Below are 27881 nucleotides of genomic sequence, written 5' to 3'. Positions count from 1 at the left end.
TTAACCCTTTTCCCCCAATGACCTATGAACAAGCATAAGGTTGTGAATGATGATTGATTGGGGTCATACTTGTAGAGCTGTGAATCTCCCAACTAAGATTTGGAAATAATTGACCTAATTATTGCCAAATCTGACATGGTGTGTAGTCTGATGTCAGCATAAAGACATGAGGTAGGACAGCTGCTCCACAGTGTTACTACAGTAGATTAAAATAGATCTATATCAACAAATATGCTGCTGTAACATATGAGTGCTGCTTCACGGGAGGCACAGAGAGCTCAGGATGTTTCATGCTTCAGGGTTAACACCTGTCACTATTCAGCTGCTGGTGAACACATCTCTGTAACTCTGCTTACTGAGGAGCTGTAGAATTGATTCTGTACATTCATAGAGTGACATATAAACTCTCCCTCAGTAAAAACATACTCCAGAAAAGAAAAGACAACAGGAAAAAAAGATACAAATGGGAGCATAAACCCTTCGTTGTCACTGTAAAATGAAGTTGGCAGTTAAACAATATTTGCAGTCAGAGTATTTCATAGGACGCATTCCAAAATGAAAAACTGCATTTGCCAAGAATGGATCCATGCTGTAAACTCTATTTGTCCAATTCTGCACCCACAACAACCGACTCATTCAGTCATTGAGAGAATCCAAACTAGCTGCTAAACAGCAGTGAGAACTCAGGCCAGAGAACACTGGATTTACTCATATAGAGCTTTACTCTCATTCAGCTGAGATCAGGATTTCTAGGTATTCTTTTTTTTTGTTTGTTTGTTTAGTTGAATTTTTTTGGTTGTTTTTCTTACTACAATTACATTTTTAACTTATCAAGCTGCCTAGAGCAGTTTTAAATAATGTGAGATTATAATGAAACAATTGTTTAAATCTCTTTGTTAGCAACAGTAGAGGCAGCTTTCCTTCCTTTGTCATTGTTTTATCCACAGTAAATCACTGTTTTGGCAGTGTCTTGAGTTCATTTCATCATGTTTGATATATATTCGGAGACTTGAACCATTACCAATCGGACACCTCAACTTTCAGAGAGAGCTCCATGGCTGTCTGTGCCGCTGGCCCAGCACTCACCAAAAATAACTGCCAGCCAAAGCCCACCGGAGCCCGCTTTCCATTTTTACATATCTATTATTCAAATGTCCACTGTCTCTTACCCATTCTCTCGTCTTTGTAATCACAGCGGGCCTGCCGTGAGCACATGGGATGGCAGTGGAGGGATTATTGTTGAGGGAAACGTTCAGAGGAGTGTTGTTTGGCACGAGGCCAAATAGTTCTCCGAATTCCAAAAACCCAAAGCAGTAAGAGCACAAAGCAATAAATCCAACCCGCAGTGCAGAAGATGTGACACAATACAGAGTCAAAACCAAAGCTAATAATAATGGCCAAATAACATATGAATGATTTTACTTCTCTTACAGTGTGAGAGCTAAAAATGTTCAGTATAAATATATAATATGAAAGGTTTATAAGATGTTACATTTGGAAAATTAGGCTCAGTCTTACATAAAGTCTCAAGTCTGGAATTATACATAGTCAACAAGTGTTGTAACGCAGAGCAGAATCCTGGTGCCAGTCAGTGCAGATACTGAAAGTCACCTGACAACACCTGACATCATCTATATAACTATATATAAACTTCATAGACAAAACAATGAATTGATTCATAGTCATTTTAATGAGCAGATTAATCAATAATGAATATAATCATTAGTTGTAGCTCTAGTGCAGTCTCACATGTCACTGTACATGCACACATACTAATAAGAACGAGAGCACATTGCATCACACAAGCAATGCTACAAAACAACAATACAAAACAAAACACACACACACACACACACACATATATATACAATAGATACTATTAGACAATATAAATCTGTTAACAGTCAGAGATTGTTCTATACCATTTACACAGAGGAAACTATACCCTTCATTTAGGACTGCTGGATTACTGTGATCTGTCAGGATTGTAATTCAAAGGCTTAAGCCAAAATAATAATAAGAAATAATTATTATTAATAACCAAAACACTATTTTATCATAATGTGTGCTGTTTTTTTAACATTGCTTTTATATAGTGGGTATTTCCTGTGTTTTGTTGTGATTTCAGTAAATCTCAGTGAGCATACACTAGTGGAGAAAGACTGGCAGAGGACTGAGGAGTTCTTGACCTAAAGTGGACTTTGCAAACTGGAAGTCTTTACCAAAGTTCAAGGACTCATTTAAATCATTTTGAATCTTCCTCTAGGGAGCATAAATATTCATACCAAATTCATCACAATCTGGACAGTAGCTGTTGAAAATTGCTCTGGAGCAAAGTACTGCACAGTGAGGCTGACTGTCCAGCGAGACATCACATTGTGTAGACTCTGCTGACATTAGGACAAAAAGTAGTCACATTCAGAATCCTTTTGCTGGATAATCTAGCCCATTCTTCTGTGGATTTGAGTCATCTGTAAAAGATGATTAGTGATAATTTAGTGTTGCTCAGTGTGATCAGCTTTAAGCAGCACTTATAGAGGATGAATGACTTCACTAGCTTCAGCATTTAGTGACTTATTTAACTCACCAACAAATTATAGGATTTATTTTCATGTGTAGAGATGTTTGAGCGAATCGAACGAGATTAGCTGCTGCTGGTCGGAGAAAATCACGCCGCACTTTCAGAATAACAGGATGTGACACAAAATATCCTCCAGAAAAGGACTTTGAAGTACGGAGAATGCAGCATTCCTCCCAGAGAAGCTTCATCCGCAGAGCGTGAGCAGTGCAAGCGCTGACACCACTGACCTATATTCCTCATTTCCACAAAGCTGAGATGCTGGACGAGAGGTGAGGGAGGCAGATACTGAGCCAGGAAAACAGACCTGAGAGAGGGATGGGGGAGGGGGAGACAGGAGGGAGAGGCGGTGTGGAGCTCAGTAAGGGGGGGGGGGGGGGGGGGGGGGGTTGCATGAGCTACTGTAAAACACATAAGCAGGATGGATTCTGCATGCACGTTGCTTCATGCATTTATTCATTTAACATCAAATGTATAGCTGATTCTATTTTATGAGCAAATTTAAAGGACCAATGTGAGTCTTAAAGGAGTTTCTTCGATCTCTCTTTACCTCTTTTGGCAGGATGTTTTTGCTTGGTAAAGCTCAGTGTGCTGTTTGGAGACGTACAGATGTTTTCTGGGTGTCACACTCATCAAAATCCAAACAGCTTCCACTAACAGCTGTTCGTACAAAGACCAGCAAACATCAAGTGGAACATCTTCCTCTTTTGTCTCTCAGGCAGTTTTGATGTGACATCGGACGTTGTTTCAGATTCTTGCCTTTGATTGTCAGGTGCACACGTGATGCTGTGTCATCACTTCACAGTTTGGTTTTTATTTTTCACTCAGATTCTTCTGGTTCCACCTTCAGTGAGACAGTGAGATAATTGACTATTGACTGTCAATCAGACAAAATCACAATGCCCCAACACTATTGTGACGTGTGTCTATGTTTTAGAGCCCAAACTTTTTAATAATTGAAAGAATATTCAGCAGATAAATCGTCAATAAAAATAATAGTGGCAGCACTAATATATTACTATACTTACGCTCCCCTCCAATCAGACGTGTTTTGCTTTAGTTTAACCCTGCACATTTCTTTTAGGGGCACTTTTTCTAATGTGATCCAGAATATACCAAGAAAAACCTGTGTTTATTTAACACCATTTAAACATGTTATATTCTTGATATTCTATATAAAATGTTCTCCTGGACCATAATACAGTGATTGCAATGTCTTTTTTTCTGTAGATAAACACTCTGTTCACTCTCTGACCGCTTTATTAATTACTGAAAGGGAATTTATAAAACTTTAAAAAAAACTTGAACAGCAACAACCCCTCCTCCCTCCTATGTCCCACCCCCTGTATTTTGTTTCTATCTTAACAAAGAGACCGAAAAATACACATATACATATACAAATACATATACAGTACCAGTCAAAAGTTTGGACACACCCTCCCATTCACTTGAATGAGAAAGTATGTCCAAACTTTTGATTGGTACTGTACATATACATATACATATATGTGTGCGTTGTTCCATGGCTGCAGCACACATTGTTTCAGATGTGGTAACCTCCGGTGCCAAAATGAGCGTCAACCTGATCTCACAGACATTCGTTAAATAACCGTGACCTCTTAACACCACATTACATGGTTGTGGAGCGCAATGTGTTGAAGTGATGTGCCAGCACCATGATCAGGTTGAATAGCCAGTGGGCAGAATCACACAGACCAAAACACAAACAGATGTTCTGCACTGGAATGGAAATTTCAGAGGAGAACACTGACTGTAGTATTATAGTCACAGAAGGGTTAGGGTTAGGGTTGTTTCCTTAATCTCTGATAATATACCTTGATCATTTTATGAGTTAGTACAGGAAATATTTTGCATATGGGTGCTTTAGATAAATTGTGCTGGCAGGAGCAACAGGAGCATTGGGAGGTTACCCAGTTGACCGCCTCACAAACTGGAATGATGTAGTATGATCTATTAGCATCCTCATCCTCAGATATCAATATTCCTTCCATCCTTTAATCATTCTTCCACTCTAGGTCTTGCCTTGTTTCCATGTGTCTTCTTACTGTCCTTCTCTCTAAATACCCTAATTTCCTTTATGTTACAACTAATGTTGAATAAACTGATTGGTTCAAAAGAAAAGCAGGACAGAAGATAGAAAGGAATAAAGGACAGAGGAGCAGGAAGGAAAGACAAAGCAGAACTGTGTGTAAGTGAATTAAGTTAGTGAAACAGGAGACACACAAAAGGCAGGAAGTGTGCAAACAGAGGCCCTCTGTGTGGTTGTGTGGAAGTGTATATAATAGTGTGTAAGTGTGTATTAGTTTGGTGTCTCAGCTCCCAGCGGGCCTGTGCTGAATTGAAGAGATCCCAGAGTTGGGCTCCTAGTGGGGCCCTCCTCCATCACACCGCTCTACTTAACATTAGCTGAGCGAGCAGCACGCCCGCTGCTGTGTAGTGAATCAAGAGTATTAAGCTGCATGATGAAGCCGATGAAGCTTCAGGCCACATCAGCTCCCACTGACGCATCTCACTACAGTCCTGTGTGGACACTTTACCGCCATCAATTACACATCAGATCTCTGCTCATACATGCACCTCACATCTCTGTGGGGGGGGTACTGTATTCACTTGTGTGATTTCAATCACTGTCTCTCCTCATTAGACAATGTGTACTGTAGTTTTGTTTCGTGGTACTTTATTTAACTGTTTCCTTGTTTCTACAGTACTGGACAGAGAGAAGAGCGTGTATGCCTGTTGTTAAACCATGTGTTGTTTTACAGGCTAGAGATAATAGGGGTGTAACAATTGTTACCACCTGGCTCAAGGATGGCAACAAGAAGGGAGGCCACACACAGACATCTCAAGCAAAAAATGATTTATTTAACTCAGAACAAGATAAACGTTAACTAATTAGTGGGATGTGTAAAGTAGGAAAAACATCAGTGGTGTTAGCAGTGTGTGTATCGTGTGTTGTCCAGTGCATCAAACCAAACATAGGAAGAGGCTGAAGGCCCTGCTGCAGGCCCAGGTGAGCGAAAGAGACACGACCCTAAAGGCAGTCCTTATATATGCTCTGGAAGCCCAACCCTGAAAGGCAGACGACCCTCCATCTGCAAAACAGTCAGAGCATGTCAGACCACCAGGCAGAGTCGAATGGGTCGTCACACAATACACAAAATTCATGGTTTGTTATGTACCTCATTTTTGGGGTCACGGTTTGGTACGAACATATAGAAAGGTAGAAAATAACATTTTGGTCTTTTATTTTGAAAAAAGGAAGCATCCCACATGGTTCATTGGCCAAAACTATTACTGAAACAGTTTAGTTGCTACAGTTTAAAAGGAAAACAAACTCTGTTTTATGCTGATTTATGGTAACAGTAACATGCTGCTCTAACACTGTTGCTTCAGTATTAATAATCTAATGATGTCATAATAATAATATATCAGTCAAAGGGACCAACAAGGACACTGGGTAAGATTGTATTTGGTATTTTATTCCAAATAGAAATATAAATCTTTAGAAAATTGGGCGTTTTATTTTCTACTCACTTGTTTTTTTCTTTTTAATAAAAATTGTTACCAAATTGCCTTTAATTTTCCTATCAAAACTTTATTAACAGGCCCTCCAAGATTGAAAATGATGATACATACATAACTTTTCCCTACACAAAACCATCATATGGAGTAATAGAGAGGTAGAGATAGTATTTATTTATGTAAGTGATTTATTTGATGCCATCAGTTTTATTTATGAACAACTCTCTTAAACATTTTCCTGTAACAAGCAGACAATTCAATTATGTAGTTAATGCTATTTCTAATGGTCTATTACATCTAAGCAAAAGTCATCTTCAATATCAAGAAGCAAAGAGGATAGAAGTCCTTTTGATGATAAATGGTATTGACATTATTAATAATAAATGCAACAATAAGCATTTACCCAATATTCTATGATAGAAGGGAAATGATTCCTAGAGGAAAAGCTTTTTGGGACAACATTGCAGCTGTTGTGCTGATTAGACAGATGTTAAGTCACGTAGTATCTTTAACCCCCTTTTTTCTACTGTTACTTGTAACTTCTACACTACTGACATGTACAGTTTCTTTTCTATGGCTCAGAGCAGACTCTGTCTGTGGATCACAGCAGCAGGTTTGATGATGTTTCTGGTGAAAACAGTTTGTGTCTTTTCATCTTCATAGCTCTGCTCTTCACAGGAGTTGGATAACCCACTTGTAAAATGCCACTAACTCTCAGTACTCATGTGTAACACTGTGACAGGTCAGCGGTGAAATTGTTGCAGCCTTCCATTCAGCATGTCCAAAGCAGACATTTACATAACCAGGCAGATCCCTGGCTATCTTCCACAGACCAGTGAAGCACTTTAACTCGCTCCATTGAAGGATCAACACCAGTTTTATTACTCTGACTTCGTCTCATGGCTGGGATTGAACTCGTGTTTTATGTTTACGATTTTACAACCAGGAGCGGACTATAATGAACATGAGCTTGCTGTGTCTCATTTGTTGGAATGGGGAGAAGTCGTTCATTCGTTGATGTGAGCTGAGATCAGTACAAGCGCTTCATGTTCAGAAGAGCAAGCATGCTCCCCCCCCCCAAGTCATAAAAACTACTTTCCATGCCTCCATCCTCATTATCAAATCAAATTAGCATGGTCATTGAACCATAGGGTTATGGAGACATTTGCAGCATTCACTCCCTGTTTATTTATTTATTCATTGGCATTGTGTTAAAGCTCCTGTCTCAGCTCTTTATGACCCTGCCTCATGTATTTTTCTGTCTGTGTCCATTGATAGCTGCCGATCCTGGTATCATCCGTGGTCAGCCTGTACTTCCTGGAGTGGACAGATGTGTTTAAGCCGGTGAAGTCTGGTTTTAACTGCCATGACCGCAGCCTGAGTCTGCCCTACATCGACCCCAACCATGAGGTCATTCCACTGCTGATGCTGCTCAGCCTGGCCTTCGCTGGACCTGCCATCACGGTACAGAGACAAGACAGAAAAACTGACTTTCGCATAATAACACTCACAGTATTGTTGTCTATCTAAACATCAGCTGTCAACAGAAAGAAACAGACATGGTTCTTATATTTGTGAATTTGAAAAAAGTGGGAATATCTTCTTCTATTTTTACGGCTGGATGAGGTGGAAAAGTCTTAGTGACTAGAACATGACATACAGGAAGCATGTGATTAAAATGTTCTTCTTCATCTCTGAGCAGCATCCACTTCCTGTCTGTATAACAGACCCAGAGATGTTATCACAATGCTTTTTAGCACAATTATTTCCATGTCCACTGTTTATCATGCTCTCCATCACCAGGATTTATCACATTGTCCATCATTTTAGCTTTGACTGCTACACTATTAATGACATCATCACACTGTGCCATCTTCTTCTTTGTGTGGCTTACTGCATACATCAGAATCAAGGCCACCAACTGTGTAAAGCCACTTTGAGTGGTCAAAAGACTAGAAAAGCACTATATAAGTAAATTTACCATTTATTATTTATGGGATTCACATTTTCTTTTGTAAATTTTATTACATTTTGTGCTGAATTTGGATGGAAACCTGATTAATGATTAAGTACTCTAGCTGGATTAGCTAGTGTCAAAGCTACATACTCCGTTTACACTGGTGAGGAGTAGGAGAGACAGCCTGGCAGTGTCATCTGACAATATCAACATAAATGCAGCTCAATGACAGCAGCTGTACGGTTGCATTTTCACTTTTCACTTTTTGGCAAAAGTTAACTATCTGATCCTCCCAAGACAAATACAGACATGTGATCCAGAGTTCTGCTGTTCAGGTGTTTCTCTGTGGACAGAGTCTCTACCAAAACCACTGGGAAATGTTGGTGTGGATGCAAATTGTTTTTACATGATTTAAAAATTAGGTGGCATCGTGTAGATGTATGCATATGTAATCTTTACTCCTCCCAAGTGCAGCTACGTAAGTAAGTAGTCTGCAACCTACTGTACTCCTGTTGGTCCCCTGAAAGAAACTGAAATGAGTTTTCTGCTACAGTTTGGGTGAAACAGCATGTGTATTCATTTGCTGACCAGACGTCCTGGTTTGTCCTGGTTTGTCCTGGTTTGTCTGGGATTGTCCCAGTTTCAAGCTGGTTGTCCTGAGTCCCAATAAATATCTGTAAAACACTAAACCGTTCGGATTTTCAGCATTCACCAACAACTTGTCTCAGTTTTACCACAATTAAAATAACGTTCAACGTTCAATGTTCAGTGCTTTTAGTACCAAAGTCTTTATGTTACTATACTTCCACCACAGCTCAACAGAGAAACACTAAGAGGGAATTTGATGCTAAATAGACTGTAAATGTGTCAGATATCACTTGATATGACTAACTCACACTGATGAAGCTCAATAGAAGCTGATCATCTACTTTATAATGACTGTGTGGACACACTGTGGATACAGTCCTCCATCACTTCCATGATGATGTGCTTCACATTGCTGTTCTTTGGTCTTTGTAATTGGTCTCATTTGTGTGCAGGGAGACCTCCTCTACTACTTTAATTCAAAGTAGCAAGTGACCAATTTAAACACACTGATGCTTACGCAGAAATACACACACACATATTATAAAAGCCTTGGGCATGGACCTTCTAATATTCCCCACAACACACACAAACAGTCCCCACACAGATATAGAATGTCTGAGTTAAGCAGCTAGTCAGCAGGACAGGTTCCTCCAGGCCAGCCCAGCTCACTCACTGTTGATCTATATTAGCCTCCCTCCTGAGGCCAGACAGGCCTGCTATGCATGCACATCTATTGTGGGCAGCTAGGCCTGGCTTCTAGCGCACACATGCATGCGCGTACATGCACGCACGCACACCCCAGTGTGTTCTAAATGCTTATTTGCATGAGAAGGTGTTTTCCTGGAGCTCATTTTCATCCTAACATAAGGGTTCTTTTATACTCAGTGTTACAGTGGTTTTATAGAGAAGGAGTTTATGAGATTTATGCAAGAAAAGGAGTTTCATTTAAGTGCTTTCATGTCATAGTCAGACACAGATTTAGTTGTAATTGTATCTTTTATTTCCCCCAAACAATGATTTAAAGAATGTCTTTTAATTTCTTCATTTTTTTCCAGACCTATAGATGTGTTTTATTATAGCAGCTGAGTGAATGATATCTTTTAAAGCAGCATAAGCACTGGGAACTGTTCAAAATCAATACTAGAATTAATACTTCAGTTGTAGATTCTGGTAAACGTATTTAGGAGATGGTGCTTATGGAACTAGAGCTGGGCTGTATGGCAGTTTTCTTTTTTGAAACAGAATATTTATCAGTCAAATTCAATTAAAAAAAAAAAAGTCAAAATTTCTGTTGAGCTGTGTGATCTGTAAACCGCAGTTTCACTTGTGTGTAGTGTCAAATGTTTACAGGTGGAGATGCTTCAGGTGATAAACTGATCAACTTTGTGGGATTTCTCATCTTTATTGGCACAGAGTAATACATCACCTGTCTGTTGTGTTGGGTGTCAGATGGTCTAGTCCCATTTATACTTTCTCATTCACTTTGTGGAATTAAGAACAAGGACTCCAGTAGCCAGAGTATTTTCACACATGATATTTGCTGTGGGACTGGACTGCTTTTACCACACATTTCATCTAATGTAGAACGTCACAATGAAAGATTTAGTTTCATTCATTTTAGGTGTTGAGATGCATTCTTAGGAGCACATATGTAAATAGATAAAGCTGTAAAGAAGGCTTGCTAAAGGTGTCATCATGTGATATGGTTAATATGGTTCAGTGTTCTGGTTTAAGCTTCTATGATTTCATCCACAGGTGGAAGTTGGGGTGAAATATGCTGTGAATTAGGTGATGCTGTGTAGATGTCTCCATCTCATCAGAGAGATATTAAACAATCATAGTGATATGTCATAATGATGTCCTCAGTATTTCTCCTGCCTCTGCTACTTCAATCTTCTGACTTCCTGAGATGCAAACCCCCCTAATATCACCAGTGCTGATGTTCCTTTTCTCTTTTTTTACTAATGTGTCATCAACACACTGTGTGGACAATACTCTGATGCTCTGACTAATGCTGCTGACACATTACATACTTATCCTTTATGTATTTTTGACAGACATCATGTAGAAAGCAGCAGAGACACTGTCAATTTACTGATGGCTGTAATGAAGGCAGCCAAATCATCCTCTCTGGTTTTCATCAAATCAGAGTCTTTCTCACAGAGTGCTCAGTTTATCTTTGTGTACAGACTTTAGTCATGTTCCATGTGGACTACAGCCGCTCCTCTGCAATGATTCATTTTACTTATTCAAGCTGCAGGGCAAGTTCACAGTAAGCTCCTTTTTGTAGAAAATCACTAGCTCAACTGCATTTACTGCTGACAAACAGGCAGAGCTTTAAATGCTTTATCTCCCTGATGACTGTTTCTGACAGCAAAGAGTAAGAGCTCAGCTCAGACACTACGCTGCTCTACTGACTCTCCATCAATGATCTCTACTCATTTCTCATTCTATTCACACTTTATGTTTATAGTCTCCACCTAGTGACACCCCTCCAAAATAATACAAACCAGCTCAAAGTGCAGCTCAGAGTGCTCACATTAAAAGTGACTGTTAAACTGAAAGCAACAAATCCTCCAAATAAAAACAAAGCAAAAAACAAGTACATAGTTTGACCATGTGACTTAAACGACACAGAGGAGCATTGTGTAATCTGGTGCCCCTCTTGGCAGTAATCAACAGGACATCATACTGTTGTTACATTCCCGAATATGAAAATAAACAGGGGATGAGGGGAGTAACGATGATGTTACTGGGTGAAAGATAAAACTAAGTAAACAGTTTAATTAATAATAATAATAATAATAATAATGCATTTTATTAATTAACACAAATGAGGTTTATTTCTCCAAAATAAAACAGAAAACTACTCTCTTAATAAAACGAAAGAGAAAGCCAATCAGTTATCAGAAAACAGGGTATCTAAACTGAGGTTAAGCTTCAAAGTAAATCACAAAGAAAATCAGTTAAATATGCCACCCTCCCTGCAGATGGGAGTAAATGCCAATCATCTCAACACACAACTAGTTTTGCAAAAGGTCAGAATCACACAGCTCGTTGCTGGGCCGCCAGCACAGCTGACAGGAACCCCGGCCCTTTTAACAGCCGCTGTAAACAACACTGACCAGGCTCCAGTGTGCTGAGCCCAATCACAAAGCAGGGAAGAGAGGGCGGAACCTAATGGAGAAAAAATACAACACAAGTGTAAAAATATGAGGATGTTTTATGATGTGACAGCACTGTGGTTAAGGTCTGGTTAGGTGTAGGCATGAACACCACATGGTTAGTTTAGGGTTTGAGTTAAAGTAATCACTTTGTTAAAGGGGTCCCTTCATTTTATCTATTGAGGTTTTACATCATTCTGTAACTTCCCAGTGCTCCACACATACTCAAATCTGAATTTTAGGTGAAATACATAGCATCATTTTAGCATCAAAATCTAGTCAAAATGCTATTTTCCCAAGTCCTAAGAACCTTTACTCATGTGACCTGAATTAGGTTTCGCACACACACACACACACACACACACACACACACACACACACACACACACACACACACACACACACACACACACACATAGAATCTGTTGTCACGTGAAGGTGTAATTCTCTGCTGCCTGCTCTCTCCTCCAGATCTCCAGATCCAGATAAGTGTTTACAGAGTTTTTGCCTCTCAGTCCACACAGAGGCTTTGTAGCCTGAGGGCCAAAATCACACTACTGCTGTGTGTGCATGCTTAGAACTGATGGACATAAGTAACATTTTTTGTTTTTGTTTGTTTTCTCGTAAACTCAGTTTCCATGAGGATCCCTGCAGCAGAGGATACTGTGAAGAGAGATTTTTGAGAGTAACTCAAACTGAAGTGTTAAAAGTGGCAAGATGCAAATAGGTTTATGAGTGAGGGGTCGTGTCCCTGCTATCCTCAGTAAGATAGGTCCTTAGTTGGAATGGAACTTTGGACATGGTGATTACATGGTATGATTACTAGGTCAGTGGCATGTTAGTGTCTGATAGTGCTGCCAAGAACATCAGCACTGAACTCTTTCCCTCCTAAATCACATCCTCTCCAACATGTTCCTGCATCCAGCTCTAAAATGCCTTAAACTTTAAAAAAAAACCTCTCCTCTCGTCTTCCTAAACCCATTACCACTGAGCAGCTGATTCTGTAAGATGCATAGTGACTTTTGACAGAAGAGGCACAAAAAGCTAAAAACCACATTGTCTTCCCAGAAGCCCATCTGAAGGCGAGACAGAGACGTGCAGTATATCTGTGTCCTCAGCAAGATGTGGGAAAACTCAACACTCTACCATCGATCAAAGCATTGCACATCTCACACAGCTCCCTCTGATAGCAGCCAGACAGGAGTTTTAATTTTTTGTACCCTCAGACAGCAATAGAGTCAGACTCCTCATATCAGCTGATAACAACAGGGATCCTTCTCATAGCAACTTGTGGAGCAGAAGAGGACCTGAGGCTCCGTCAGGATGCCTCTCAAAGGCTGCCAAATGCTCAAGTGCTTTGACTGTCACTTTGTGTTAGAGCTGCTTTGCACCCTTCAGGCTTATGGGAAAATTAGTTCTTTCAGCAGGGGGGGGTGAAACTATTGTTACAGTCATTCTGGCTCGATTCATGTTCCTCTGGTGAAATCATCTGAAAACCATGGCTGGGCTAGTGCTGGGGGATGAGACTCAGTAGCAGTTTTGTGATGAGTGGAGAGATGGAGCTGTTGCAGAGGATTTTTAAAATGATGTTAAGTGAAGAAAAAATGAAGAGGCCACAGTTCCTCACTGTATTTCTCTCCATTCTGAAATCTGTGCAGTTAAGACTTTCTGCTAAATCTGACTAAGATAGATAGAATTCACTGTAACTTTATTTATATTGCACATTCCGACCAATCAAAGCACTTTTACACTACAAACCACATTCAGCCATTCACACACACATTCATGGATTTTCAACAACTCAATTTTAAATAATAAAAACAAGCATATCTAATGCAGTAGTTCAAACATTCAGAATGTTGTGTACCTGAAAATTCATATTACAATTTGAAAGTGATTTTAGTGGGTTTTTCAAGATTAATTGGCACTGGCCTGAAAAAAAAGTCATTTGGTGCGACCATGATTCATCTTGAAATGTCTTATATAAATAAAAGATCATCATTTACAAAGATTTAAAAAAAAATGCAAATACTTTGTTTCCAAACACTTTATATTACTGAAAACTTGTAAAAAAAGATGTGAAGCGTGTTAAGTAAATTGATTTATTTCAAGATGAATCATGGTCGCACCACATGACTCTTTTTAAAGGCCAGTGCCAATTAATCTTGAAAAACCCACTAAAATCACTTAATTTCAAATGTATAATATGGAGCTTCAGGTACACAACATTCTGAATGTTTGAACTACTGCATTAGATATGCTTGTTTTTATTATTCTACAATTGAGCTGTTCTAAATCCTTATACGTCATTAACCCTCATATGTTGATGTCAGTTGCTGCAATGCTATGTGCCAACCTGCTTATCATAAAGATCGAATCATTCACACACATCCTACAATAATTCACCAACATAGGGGGATTCAGTATCTTGCCCAAGGACACTTCAGCTTGTGGATTGGAAGAATCCGGAATTAAACTTTTGATTTTCCGATTAGGACCACTCTACCTCCTGAGCCACAGCTGCCCCACAACCAGCAAACCCTGAGCAGAAGACCTCAGAGACCTGCTGGTGGCACAGGGCTGCAGTAGAGCTCTAATGTTGGTCTTTGAATTGGATTCTGGATTTGATGAGGAGCCAGTGAAGAACAGTCAGAATTGGTGTAACATGAGATCTTTTCGAGGACCTGGCCAAGAGTTCAGCAGCCATATTTTGGACCACTTAGAAATAAAAAAAGTTACAATAGTCGAGATGGGATGATAAAAAAGCATGAATGTCTACACTGAACAGAGTAGAGATGATAAAGGACTGGTGAGGCTTGATGTGAGAATAATCTGTGATGGGTAAAAGGTGTTTGGATAGCAAACAAAATGAATATATATGTGTATATGCACATCCTATATAACCCCATATGTAAACTATGAAATATAGCCTTATTTGGTGTAACACTGCTTTTTTTTCATTTCTGTATTTTATGATCTTTGTCAAATCAATATATCCATCAAACTTTATTTGTATATCACTTTTCATAGATTGTGATGTAACACAAAGTGCTTCACATGGTCAGAACAAACAAACAAAACAAACAAACAAACAAACAGGGAAAGAAATCATCAAAAGTAGGAACTCGAAACGCAGTCATAACTCTCATCTGCAATGAGGAAACGGATAAAAGGATAAAAATGCCTTACTTAGCGATATGAACTTCTATCATTACGGTCAACAAAAACACAAACCAGTAAAAAATACCAAATGTTAAGGACATTCAATAACCAACTCTAGTCTATAAATAACTGTAAAGACACTGTAAACTGTATATACAGTCTGGGTATGAAAGGGTTAGGGTTAGGTTTTCTTTCCCTGTGTGTGAAAAAAGGTATACTGTACATTTCCCAGATAAACTCTGGTTTAGTGAGTCTCATATGTTCGGTCTGTCAGTTTCAGTATTAGAAAGATCTCTGGAGGCCCTTCACTAAGTACAGTTAATCCCTCACATTATCCATTATTGATGCTGCCTTCCTTTTTTTCTTCTTCTTCTCTCTATCCATTGTTTCTTTCTTTCTATCTATCTGTCTATCTCTTCTCTGTCCAACCCTGTATGCCTCTTTCTCACCATCCTCCTCTTTCATCAGAGGTCTGTGTGTGATCTCAGAGGATTGTTTAGTAGACAGCCAGGTATCCCACTGCCACCCAACATGTCACTTCTGGTAGAGTGTGTGTTTGTGTGTGTATTGGTGTATGACACAGGAAGTAGCTGTCTTGGTGCGTGCTCTTGGCTGAAACCAGCACTCAGAGGGGCATAGATAGGCAGAGCTGTGGAACATTTCCCACAATCCCAGCATGGGTTCAAAGCACTGAGGCTAAAATGACTGTAGATGTTTGTGTCCAGCCATGATGGAAAGACACTGAGGATGACTTCTCAGTTAATAATAGGTTGAAAATAATGTACATGTTGGAGGCTGCTCCTTGTGACACAGAACAGAATAAAAACTATGACAGTAAAAGATGGGTGGCAAATTTAGGATTTGAAATGTGAGGGGACCCAGTGGAACCTATGCTCTCTGTTGTATGCAAACACATATAACAGGAGTGTTTCTTTGTGTTGACAGATAATGATCGGAGAGGCCATCCTGTTCTGCTGTCTGTCTCGGAGGAAGAGCGGAGTCGGAGCCGAGGCAAACATCAACGCCGCTGGCTGCAACTTCAACTCATTCATACGCAGAGCTGTCCGCTTTGTTGGTACACTGAGTTTGTTATTTCTTTCTATCTATGGTGACACTCCAGGGACCTATTTCTGTTTTCCAAATGTTTCTGAATTCTATGAACAATTGAATGTTTCTATTTGACCTAAGACATGAAAATATAACATAGCAATAATGATGTAAATGTATTTTATAACTTTATGGAAGTGTGGGGTTTATTGTATAACCATTAGAGCCATCAGTCTTCACTGCTACATCATAAAAAGAAATCCTCATAACTAACTTTTCATTTCACTAAAACACATGTCAATAGATACAGGTCAATTTTGTACATCGAGCAGTGATATCAGTGTCTGTATCCTCAGGCGTTCATGCATTCGGTCTTTGTGCCACGGCTCTCATCACTGACATCCTTCAACTGATGACAGGCTACCCAACTCCCTACTTCCTCACCGTGTGTAAACCCAACTACACCACACTCAACGTCAGCTGTGAGCAGAACCCTTACGTCATGGAGGACATCTGCTCAGGGGCGGACCCAGCAGCCATCAACCAGGGCAGGTCAGTCTAGATTCTCTGCATTTAACATGAGAAGAGGGCAGAAACTACCACTTAAAGCTACAGGAAGCATACTGATTATATGTATAAGCCAAGAGGGGGAGCTCTGCACTGTTATGCATTACAAACACATTATAAGCCAAACATTGTCAATATTTTAGAGGAACTAAGGAAACATATCTATGGCTGAACTGTCAGAGAGACTCATCTAACAGTTATGTCACTCACCAGTCCTCTGCTCTCTCTCGCTCTCCTCTAACACTGTTTTTATTCACTAATTATTTCCGCTCGCTTCCATTTTGCTGCTTTTTGATCACTGCCGAGCTATCATCATTGAAACCCACAGCCCCTGTAAGGATGTGACAGATTAAAAGCTATTCCAGCCTCTCAATGGACATAATCCCTACTATGGCTTTTAATTTGAAATGTCTGCAGGACGTGTTGAATTTCATTAAGTGTAGCTAAAAAACCACAGTAGTGTGAAAGCGACTGGAATTAATTAGTGATTGAAAACAATGTTATGTCAGAGAAGAGACAGTGAGAGCAGCAGAGTAGTAAGTATGATATTTTAAGCCTCTGACATCCTTTTAAAACATTAATGATTAATGATGATTCATGATATAATTAAACTCATCCCTCCTGAGTTTTGAAATTTGTACTCGAAAGCTATGAATTGTTCAGCCTTGCTATGCCAAGCCTCAAGCAGAGATGAGAAGCGGGCTACAATCGTCTAGTAACTTCACTTCTTTCTCACTCCACACTCCCACATTCTTTCATTTTCAAACTTTTAGTCTTCAGCTCCAACTGACACTGACTCACGTGACATCACTTGGGGCAATTTAACTCTAAGATGTATGCAACTTGACAGTGGATCTATATTGTTTTCATATATGCTGTATTTCACCCCAACACATGCACACACACGCGCGCTGCTGTGTAGAGCAGAATTCAACAGAGTTCCCCTTTAACACACTTACTGGTAATTTCCTCCTCTGAAGTTCATTCATTTTTAATTTCATGCCACAGGTGAACTTCTGCTGAGCTAGCAGATCCTTTGAAAAGAAAATCATTAAAAATTCAGCAATGTGAATCTATGCGCTATCATCCACGCTTTAAGCCTTACAGTAATGAGAGAGAGCCCTTACAGACTTCATCTACAGAAAATACAAAGAGAAGAAGAGTATGATCCACTCCGACATATTAAGGGATCTCTGTGAGGACGACAACCAATTAACAAAAAAAATATGTGGCATGCATGCATTTATTTTCTGTTTCTATGTTTCTATTTATATTCTTGGCGTGTTCCTTTCGACATGTTCGTTACAGGTCTCACCTAATTACCACACTTTGCTATGATGTGTGCAGGATTTCACTGGTTGTTAGTGTTTGTTGGTAGCAGGAATGAGCTGATAATGAGCTTAGAAAGACAAACAGTGGCAGGTTTCTGGGATTATTCATGCATTCATATATCAACCACTTAATAATGGTGATTTATTCTATGAATGGAAGCTTGTGGAAAAGAAGAAAATATATATAATATATATAATATATAAAAAATTTTGGAATTTTAAATATGAAGTGTGCAAATCCAACCAGCAAATAGATCTAAAGAAACCTGAGAATAGAAACATCCCAGCCAGCATGTCCATGTGGGCCCCCCATGGGTTAAATGTGGGCTATGTGGGTACTGAGTGGGCATGGGCTTGAATTAGCCAAATTTTGCGGGTCCCACATAGTTCCAGTGACATGGGCCCTACATGTGAAGCCCTCGTGGATGTAAGTGGGCAAATTGTAAGGGCCCCATATTGTTTCAAAAACATGGGCCCCATTTAAGGTCCATCCTGATCTCACTTAGACCCCTTATGGGCAAACATATAGGGCCTACATGGGTCTCACCCAGATGGGCCCCACCTGAAACCCAGTCAGAACGCACTTGAAGCCCATATGGGCAAACACAGATGGGGCCACCATGGAAACTGCGGACAAACCCACTTGGGAATCATATTTGCAGCCTAAATTTAACCCTTGGGGGGCCCACATGGACATGCTGGCTGGGATAGGGTATGTTCCTATAGGTTCCTGTATGTTTAACATTTCAACCAGCAAGGTTCCATCAGTATTCAGGGTTCCTACGCAAGTATGGAAAAGTATGGAAATAAATTTGATCAATTCCCAGGTATTAAAAAGTATGGAAAATGAAAAATAAAGTATGGAAAAATATTGATGTTTCCAGACTATTACCACTGTTCTAAAATACTGTTTTCTAAAATAGAAAATTAGGTATTTCCAAAAATAATTGAATCAATCTGGATCGTGTTTTATGCCGGGCCAAGAACAGTTTGTGTGAGAGCAAACGTCTCAGAAAACATACCGCCCCTTTTACCTGATTGACAAGTGGTTTGTCCAGTCCACTGCCACATGACCCTCCTCCAGCCCCCCAGGTATCATCAAGTTTCACTCCAACACTGCACCTTGACAAGAAGGAGAGTTTCATGTGTTTTTTGCAGCAATGTTCCATATATAAATAATACAATTCACAAACAGAGCTAGATGCATACTTTGAGCGAAGTCGTTTGACATCGCCAACGTGGGGTAGAAGGTGATTCTGAGCCACATTAATGGAAAAAACACTGACGTCTCATTACTGCATCGCATGAGTGTGTGTGTGTGAGAGAGAGTGAGTGTGTGTGTGTGTGTGTGTGTGAGAGAGAGTGTACTAGGTATTCCTAATGTTGTGGGGACTTAAATCTGTTCACACAGTTATGTTATGGGGACTCGCCTGTCTTATGGGGACAAAAAGCAAGTCCCCTTAAGGTAAATGATTTATTTTAGGGTGAAGACTTGATTTAAAGTTAATATAAGTTTAGGGTTATGTTAAGTTTAGGATAAGGGTTAAGATTAGGCATGTAGTGGTTATGGTTACGGTTAGGATAAGTGTCCAGTAAATGAATGTAAGTCAATGTAATGTCCCCTGAAGTGATGGAAACATGGTGTGTGTGAGTGAGTGTGTGTGTGTGTGTGTGTGAGAGAGAGAGAGAGAGAGAGAGTGAGTGAGTGAAACAGTATTTACAGTTTTTTTTTCAGAAACTTGAGGGACACAAAAAAATTGTAAACATTGAACCTTTCAAATGAAATTCGATGCATTGAACTTACCTGAGTTTTTATTTGCATGCCATCATGGTACTTGGCTACAATCCCCTATTAAGAATAATTAAATATGATGTGAAATATGATACACTGATATATTTACTCAGATGTCGCAAGTATGGAACTTTGAATATGAGTATTAAAATGGTAGTATTAAATATTCTAAGAGCCTGAGTGCTGTGTGTGTGTGTGTGTGTGTGTGTGTGTGTGTGTGTGTGTGTGTGTGTGTGTGTGTGTGTGTGTATGTGTGTGTGTGTGTGTGTGTGTGTGTGTGTGTGTGTGTGTGTGTGTGTGTGTGTGTGTGTGTGTGTGTGTGTGTGTGTGTGTGTGTGTGTGTGTGTGTGTGTTTGTGTGTGTGTGTGTGTGTGTGTGTTGTTGCTAGTAGTAGGCAGAGATGTGACAGGGAATGAGGGGAGGAAAGAAATGAACTTAAACCAGGGACATCAGTGTCAAAGAGCCGTAGGCCACCAAAGGATGACTCTCAATGATTCTGGTGATCCCCTGTGTTATCCTCTGTCAAGTAAAGTTTCAATTGTAGTCAGGTGGTATCAATATATAGCCAGACTACAACAAGTACATTTAGAAATTTGGTGAACTGGTTTGAAAATTGGGGTCATCCTTAAACTAAATCTTGGTGGGGGGTTGTATACTATGCTACTTCTTCTGTTATAATAGGTTCATAATATCTCTGGTGCACAACCGCTGAAGCAAAACAGCTTTTTTATGCTGCACTGGAGACAAGGCTGAAGCTAAATCTGCCACAAAGAGCATGGAGGACGGTGTTTATGCCAGGAGCGGTAGGTTATATTTAGCCCCACGTAGTCTGCAGCCAAAACTACGTGTGTCCCAAATGCACAGGTCAAACCTCGCCCACGTTTCCCTATGCTGTCTACTGTCACACACAAACTCACGTGGAGACACGATTCCATTAAAGCTCACAGAAACCAATCTCCATTAAGGTCCCTGATTTAATCAGAGCAAGTCAGGTTTGGAACATTGAGAGCTGTCAGTTGACAGGTTAAACAAGTGTTGGTCCAGAGCAGTTTTCATGGGCAGCATTTAGTTTGTATCTCTGTACTGAGTCCTGGCTTTCTGATCAGCTTTCTAGGAAAAGTTGGGAAGAACTTAGATATGTAACTTAACATCTTAAACACTGTGAGTTATGGCTCATTCATCTGTCAGTGAGGATTGTTTGCTAATGTAACTCATTTTGGTAAAATTCTAAAATGTTGGTGAATATGTTCCACTGCAGGAAGACACATTTGTAAAGACTCTATGCAACATCCAACATCCCATAATAGATTTAACAACAGGCACTTAAAGGGGCGTTACTCTAAAATCTTTAATAGAATATTGGAAAACTATTCATTCTAAAATAGTATTTATCATTTATCAGTTTATAATAAAGATAGAGGATAGGAATGTCCTCACACATTCATCCTTGTTCTCAAAATATTTCACATGCTGCTTACCGGCATCATTTATCTGGTGCCATCTCTTCCCCACATAAATGATGCACACACACACACACACACCTGGCCATCCACATGATGTAAAAGAAAATGTGATTTATCAGACCTGACCACTTTCTCCCAATGGTCCATTGCCTTATATGTTTAACCCCTTAACAGGTGCCATTTTAATGAGATAATTAATGTTATTTCACTTCACCAGTCAGTGGTTTTAATGTTTTGGCTCATTGGTGTAATCTGCATGTGTAAACATGTTTTGTAGCTTTAGAAATAAATAAAAAAAGCTGTAGGACTTTTTAAACTGAGTTCAGCTTGAAAAGTTCCTTATTGCCATTGATGTCTCTACTTTGGTAATGCTAGTGAATGGTTGCTAACATCCCAAAGCTGCATTACTGTTTTATTCTGGGTACATAAGCCTTCCTATTATATTAATTGCATATTATATCGATTCACTCATAATCAGCTAAAACGCATCCCTTGTGTTAGTTCCTTTTTCAGTAGTTCAGGTTTAGCCATTTTACACCAAACTGGACTTTAAAAAGACTTTAAAAGACTTTAAATGATTAATCGATTATCATATTGCATTAATCATTTTAAGTCATTTTTTAAATTACATTTTGTCCAAAGTCTCTGATTCCAGCCTCTCAAATGTCAATATGTTCTGGTTTCATTAGTTCTTTATGACAGTAAACTGAATATATTTGGGTTGTGAACTGATAACATTTGAAGACATCACCTTAGGTTTTGGGAGAGAGTGATTGACATTTCTCACCATTTTCTGTAATGGACCAAACAACTTATCAATTATTCAAGACAACAATTGGTAGATCAATCAATAATGAAAATTATTATTAGTTGCCGCCCTTGCTGTTACATTTTCCAAAAAAATCCAGTGTGAATTAATCTGGATTTTTTAAGCATTTAAAGACAAATCCCAATCGAGTATGTAGACATGGCAATAAAGTCTTGAATTAAATGACTTAAATGAATTCTAACAATGTCAGCCTTAATACAGAATATGTACATTTTTAGATATGCCCATTTTTATACTTTTTTTAAATTAAAAAAGAACTGCCATTTTTTCATATAATATTCCTGTATTGTATATTATAATAATGTAACATACATAATAATACAATATAATACAGCTACATTTGTTTTGGTTATTCCAGTTCATTCAGTTTTTTTTTGTTTTTTTTACATGAATGAACAATTTGCTAGTTTTAAGTGGAAAGCAAACCAGTGTAGAACACACACACACACACGCACAAATATACATTCAACTGATGCACCGAAGCACACACATTTGCACACATGCATCATCAGGAGTAAAGATGAAGCCTGGTTGGAGGAGTTCTCAGAAGTAGGTCATTGGGATGGAGCTCAGTGAGAAACTGGGCCACAGGTTCACTTTCATAATGTAACAGTGAATCTCCTGCTGCTACACTGCAGTATGTGACTGAAGCATTCACACAAAACATACTAGCAAAGATATTTATAATCTAAAAGCCCTCTTCACTGCTTTCGTTAAATTATGTTTCAGGCACTAACATGAATATGAGGTAGAAGAATGTGAAAAGAGGCAGTTAATGCATAAGCAGTTAATATAATTTCCCTCATGAAACTGGTTGTAAAACTTAACACTCTGGGCCTGAAATACTACACTCTGCAACTCGATATTGGACTTCCCCACAAACAGACCCCAAACAGCTTGGATCAGTGGTCACACCTCCTCCACTCTGCTGTCTCAACAGAGCACCCCCCCCCCCCACCCACCCACACCCCCCCACCCCCCACCCCACCCCAAGGGTTGTGTGCTCAGCCTCCTCCTCTTCACACTGCACACTTCATGACTGCAACCCCCCAACATGGAGAGAACTCTGTTGTGAAGGTTGCGGACAACACAACCATCATCGGCCAGATTTCAAACAACAATCAGTTCATATTGGGAGGAAATCAACGATCTTGCAGAATGATGCACAGAGCAAAGTTGACAAAACCAAGGAACTGATTTTGAAAACGGGAACAGGGACATTTGATTCTAGAAAAGGACACACACCCCTGTCTACATCTCCGTTGAGTTGAGTTGATGCAGGTGAACAGTTTTAGATTCCTAGGAATTAGCATCACAGTGACAGAACCTTTCATGTACATCATACGTCTCCATCCAAGTAAAGAGAGCTCAGAAAAGACTGTCTTGAGGAAAGAGGCAAAATCTCTGTCAAAAGTTCTTGTCAGCTTTTACAGAGGCATGTGAGACAGAAAAATACTAAAATTGATCTTAAATCTTGAGTCTAATTTGTAACAATCATTCAACCCATTACAACTGAGTGTGAGTGCAAGGTGGTCTATGAGATATCTCATTATGCCTGTGTTGCCTGGTTAAACCTTCTCTCCAGATCCTGTTGACTCACACATACAGATGTGAACATTTTCTATTTCTGTTTCTTTCATCTCTTGCAGAAAATCCTTCCCGTCACAGCATGCTACCCTAGCATCATTCGCTGCTGTCTATGTTTCAGTGAGTATCTAAACACTAAATGTAACCCTGCTCACCTGCTCATGAAGCTCTTATTAATACAGTAGTTAACACAGCAAAGCACTGCGCAGTGGATGATGGAATTGGCCAGGATTAACTGGCACCTCATGCTGTTTCCCTAAGTGCAAAACTATCTCTGCTTAACTGTGTAAAACTACTAATTTCTCAAACTTTTCAGGGAATAAAGTGAAGGAACCTTAATTTCAGCCTTAATTTCAGATTTTTTTACATAATGAAATGTTAGCTTATCAGGGCACATCATTTCTGTTAGCACACCAACAAAAATGCTATTACCTAGCTACAATCACTTACATTTATAATCTTTTATAGTTTTATAGTTTATAGTTTACATTGAATTTCTGTGTTCCTGTTAGCTCAGCACTACTACTTGCAATAATGTTAAAAGATATCTTTTAGGGATCTTAAAGGTCAAGTGTATAGAATTTAGTGGCAACTAGTTGAAACAATGATAATGTTTTCCTTACCTTGATGAACCCTTTTTATCTACATAGGGAGTAGGTCCTATTTCATGGAGGCTGCCATTTTGCACTGCCGTGTTTTTACTGGAGGCCAGAACAGAACATAAACACTGGCAGTAAAGAGGGGCTTTTTTTTGTGGTTACTACAGGTTCTCTTACATGATTGGAAGGTGAGGGGGAGGGGTATTTAGTTGGTCGCAATCTACAATCTCTCCGCTAGATGCCACTAAATTCCACACACTACATTTCTAATGGCCAGCACTACTACAAGAAGCCCATTGTGACCTCTGTGTGACATGAGTGCAGTAGTACTTGAACTACCAGTGAAGATCCTGAGCTGATGGTGGAATTACCACAGCAGAGACCGACTGGCACATTAATGTATCCCAAATGAGATATTACTGGGATTAGAGATGGTGACATCTCACAAACAAAGAGAAAGCCTCTACTGAGAACACAGTTACTCTCTGATTTTTGTATCAACCTAAATGCCATATGATTTATCACAGTTAAGGGTGATGGAATAGCATATTGCTATAACACAAAGCTTATGTAATCATATGTGTAATGAAAAATAATGAATCAATTAATTTGTTATGTGTCTACAGATGTACTTCAACAGCACTCTGACCGACTCATCCAAACTGCTCAAGCCCCTGCTGGTCTTCTCTTTCATCATATGTGCCATTATTTGTGGTCTGACCAGGATTATTCAGTACAAGAACCACGCCATTGACGTCTACCTGGGCTTCCTTCTTGGAGGAGCTATCGCTGTCTACTTGGTATGGGCCAGTCTCTACAGCATTCTTTCCAATGGTTTTCAGCACAGAGAGCCTGGCTGAAGATGGACTCTGTTTTTGATCCTGGTTTGTTGCCAGTCTGGGTTTACAGCAGTCTTCTATGATAAAAGCATGAATCCGTATTGCAGCCTCAAATTTTGGCTCGTAAATTTTGGCAAAATTTACTTGAACTGACATTAGGAGTGTGTATCCAACTTCATTTAAATGGTATTGATATGTCTGCTAAAATAATTCTTTCAGACACCCTTACAGCACCTGAAAGAATCACAACCCTGAAGTTACTGTCAGGCAGTATGTTTGTGTCCTGCAAAAAATATGCCATGTTAGGCATGTAGGCATGCTTGCATCACCAATGTTTAGAACACAACAAAATATAGTTAAAAAATTCATGTTACAGCTTAAAGAGACAGCAAATGGAATTTGTACAAGAGTCTGCAACTACACTAGTGGCACTGCTTTCAAATAAATGCTGCAGGTATTTGGTAATAAACCAAAGTATTGGACAAACTGAGATTGTAACCTGATGATAATGTTTAATGAAAAGTTAGAGAATTGCCAAAATATTAGATTTTATTAAGGACCATGAGTTAGCCAGACAACCTCTGGCACTGGAGGAAGAAAGGGGATCACCAAAGTCATTAGAATTCATCGTCCAGTGTTGACTACAATAATAACAATAGTCATAACTATAATCATAGTAGGATTCATCCAATAGTTATTAAGATATTTTAATCTTAAAGGTGTGCCACAACAAAACCATAACAGATTTCATAAGCTTTAGGATTTTTGTAAATGTTTTAATGGTTCAGTAAAATACTCATTAAAGTATCAAGTAAAATGATCACTGAGTAAGCTGTATTATACATAAGATTTCCTCTGTTGCCAGGGGCTGTATGCAGTCGGAAACTTCCAGCCTAGTGAGGAGGCCAGCACCATCCCCCCTCCCCAGCTCCATCGGCCCCCCTGTTCCTTACCCCACATCAGCCAGGAGGCCGTCCTCCACCACCTGCAAATGAAAGCCAGCATGGCTGGGGAGGCAGGCATCCCTACCTCCCACTCTGAGGGCCTTCTCCATCGAGCCCTACAGCAGCAGAGGCCTGATGACAGCCTGAAGCGCTCCAGTGCAGATGCTGAAGGGATCTCCCCCCGCAGCCCCCAGAGCAAAGATGCCATGGTGACCTTTAGCCACACCCTTCCTCGAGTCCATACCCCCCAGGCAATGGCAGCATATGAGGAAGCAGCCAGACGTCATGCTGCCACCCTCCACCATGCCTCCATGGACTCCAGCCGCTCAAAGCAGCTTTTGTCTCAATGGAAAAGTAAAAATAACAACCACAAATGCTCCTTGCAGGTCCCAGACTCCTTCTCCTCCTCTGTAGATTCATCATCTGGCCAGTCCTCCCAGCATCCGCACCACCATGGCAGTATGGAGCTCCGATCCAGCTCTGAGCCATCAGCTATGGGTCTGAACGGAGGCTTTGATGCTCATGCATACATGTCCAAACTGGCCACAGGTGCAAGTACCACCCTTCCCAGTAACTGCAGTGGCATTACTGGAGGGGCCAGGATATCCATGCAGTCTAGACCTGGGTCCTCACAACTGGTCCACATACCAGAGGAAGCTCACGAGAATTACAACACCATCTCCCCACAAATGCAGGGTGGAGGGGGATATGAGGGGATGTCGACAGTAAATAGCACAGCTCAGGCTAACTGGCAAAGGGCAGCAGAGAAGACAGCAGCCTGCAGGACTAATGATAATGGACAGAACACCCAGCCACGAATCATGCAAGTGATTGCTATGTCAAAGCAGCAGGGCTTACTACAGACCCATTCCAAGAGTTTAGATGAGAGCAGTATAGGCTGCAGCATCACCGGAAGTTGCCAGGGCTCAGGTCGCTACAGGGGTCTAACTGACCAAGACCCTAACTGCACCTCAGGTCCTAGCTCCCTTGGCAGCACCACAGGCAATATTTCAGGGAGTACTGGAGCAATTGTCAGAATAGAGGCTCACCCTGAGAACAACAGGCCTGTGATCCAAGCTCCAGCCACAGATGGAAGTGGAACATGGAGGTGGCGATCCCTGGATCATGGCACTGGAGCTGGTGGAGGTGCAGGGGGTGCAGGAGGAGGAGGAGATGGGAGTTTGCGGCAGTCCTTTGAGCTCAATGATCTGAACAGAGACTCAGAAAGTTCAGACTCAATACGTGAAGGGTCCATTGACAGGAAGCGTGCCAATCATATTGTTACCACCACTGCCACTGTTAGCACGCCACCCATAGTTACTGTTCACACCCAGAACACCGGCCAGTCAGAGCAGAGGCTCCACCCCCAAGGCCTGTCTACCATAAGGGTCACCCCAGGGGATGGTGGTGGTGGATCTGGAGGAGGTGGAGGCGGAGGAGGAGGAAGTGGAGAGACTGCTTCAGAAACCCTCTCGGTCACCTCCAGTCGTGAGTCTACGCTGCGGAGAAAAGGCAATAGTATCATTCTGATTCCTGAGAGAGCCAACAGCCCAGATAATGCCCGGAACATTTTCTACAAGGGAACGTCGATAACTCCTGTTTTCAAAGAGTAACGTATGAAATGACGGGAGACTTCAGAGATAATAAGGCAAGGCAGCTGGATTTTTGAGAACGCCATATCACTGTCAACAGTCAGTATTGCCATCCATTGTATACATCATAATATCTTCAAAAGAAAAAGTTTTATTCAGCATGAAATTTTGTACGTGTCTACACTAAAGCACAACCTTTTAAGTGTTGTAGAAATAATCACTGTGTACTTTTGTGGTCACTCCTAAGGATACCTATTGTAATGTCAATGCTGTGCCAGTGGTTTTAGGACTGGGGAACC

The 27881-nt window shown here is 40.2% G+C and overlaps 1 protein-coding gene across 1 annotated transcript in view; it reads left to right on the top strand.

The window, feature by feature from the left end:
- The window catches only part of LOC134002318 (phospholipid phosphatase-related protein type 4), a 38229-nt gene extending 10626 nt beyond the window's left edge, over window positions 1-27603 (top strand). Inside the window, exons 2-10 of the mRNA XM_062441656.1 lie at window positions 7400-7585; window positions 15938-16067; window positions 16396-16591; window positions 23671-23728; window positions 24834-25007; window positions 25912-26956; window positions 27017-27270; window positions 27337-27400; window positions 27443-27603. Coding sequence (XP_062297640.1) covers window positions 7400-7585; window positions 15938-16067; window positions 16396-16591; window positions 23671-23728; window positions 24834-25007; window positions 25912-26956; window positions 27017-27270; window positions 27337-27400; window positions 27443-27603 — 2268 coding nt within the window. The remainder of the gene's footprint in view (window positions 1-7399; window positions 7586-15937; window positions 16068-16395; window positions 16592-23670; window positions 23729-24833; window positions 25008-25911; window positions 26957-27016; window positions 27271-27336; window positions 27401-27442) is intronic.
- The last annotated feature ends 278 nt before the right edge of the window (window positions 27604-27881 follow it).

This window comes from Scomber scombrus, chromosome 20, assembly GCF_963691925.1.
Source record: "Scomber scombrus chromosome 20, fScoSco1.1, whole genome shotgun sequence".
Taxonomy (NCBI): domain Eukaryota; kingdom Metazoa; phylum Chordata; class Actinopteri; order Scombriformes; family Scombridae; genus Scomber; species Scomber scombrus.
Note: the sequence above shows the minus strand (reverse complement) of the source record. Positions and strands in the feature narration are given on the sequence as shown.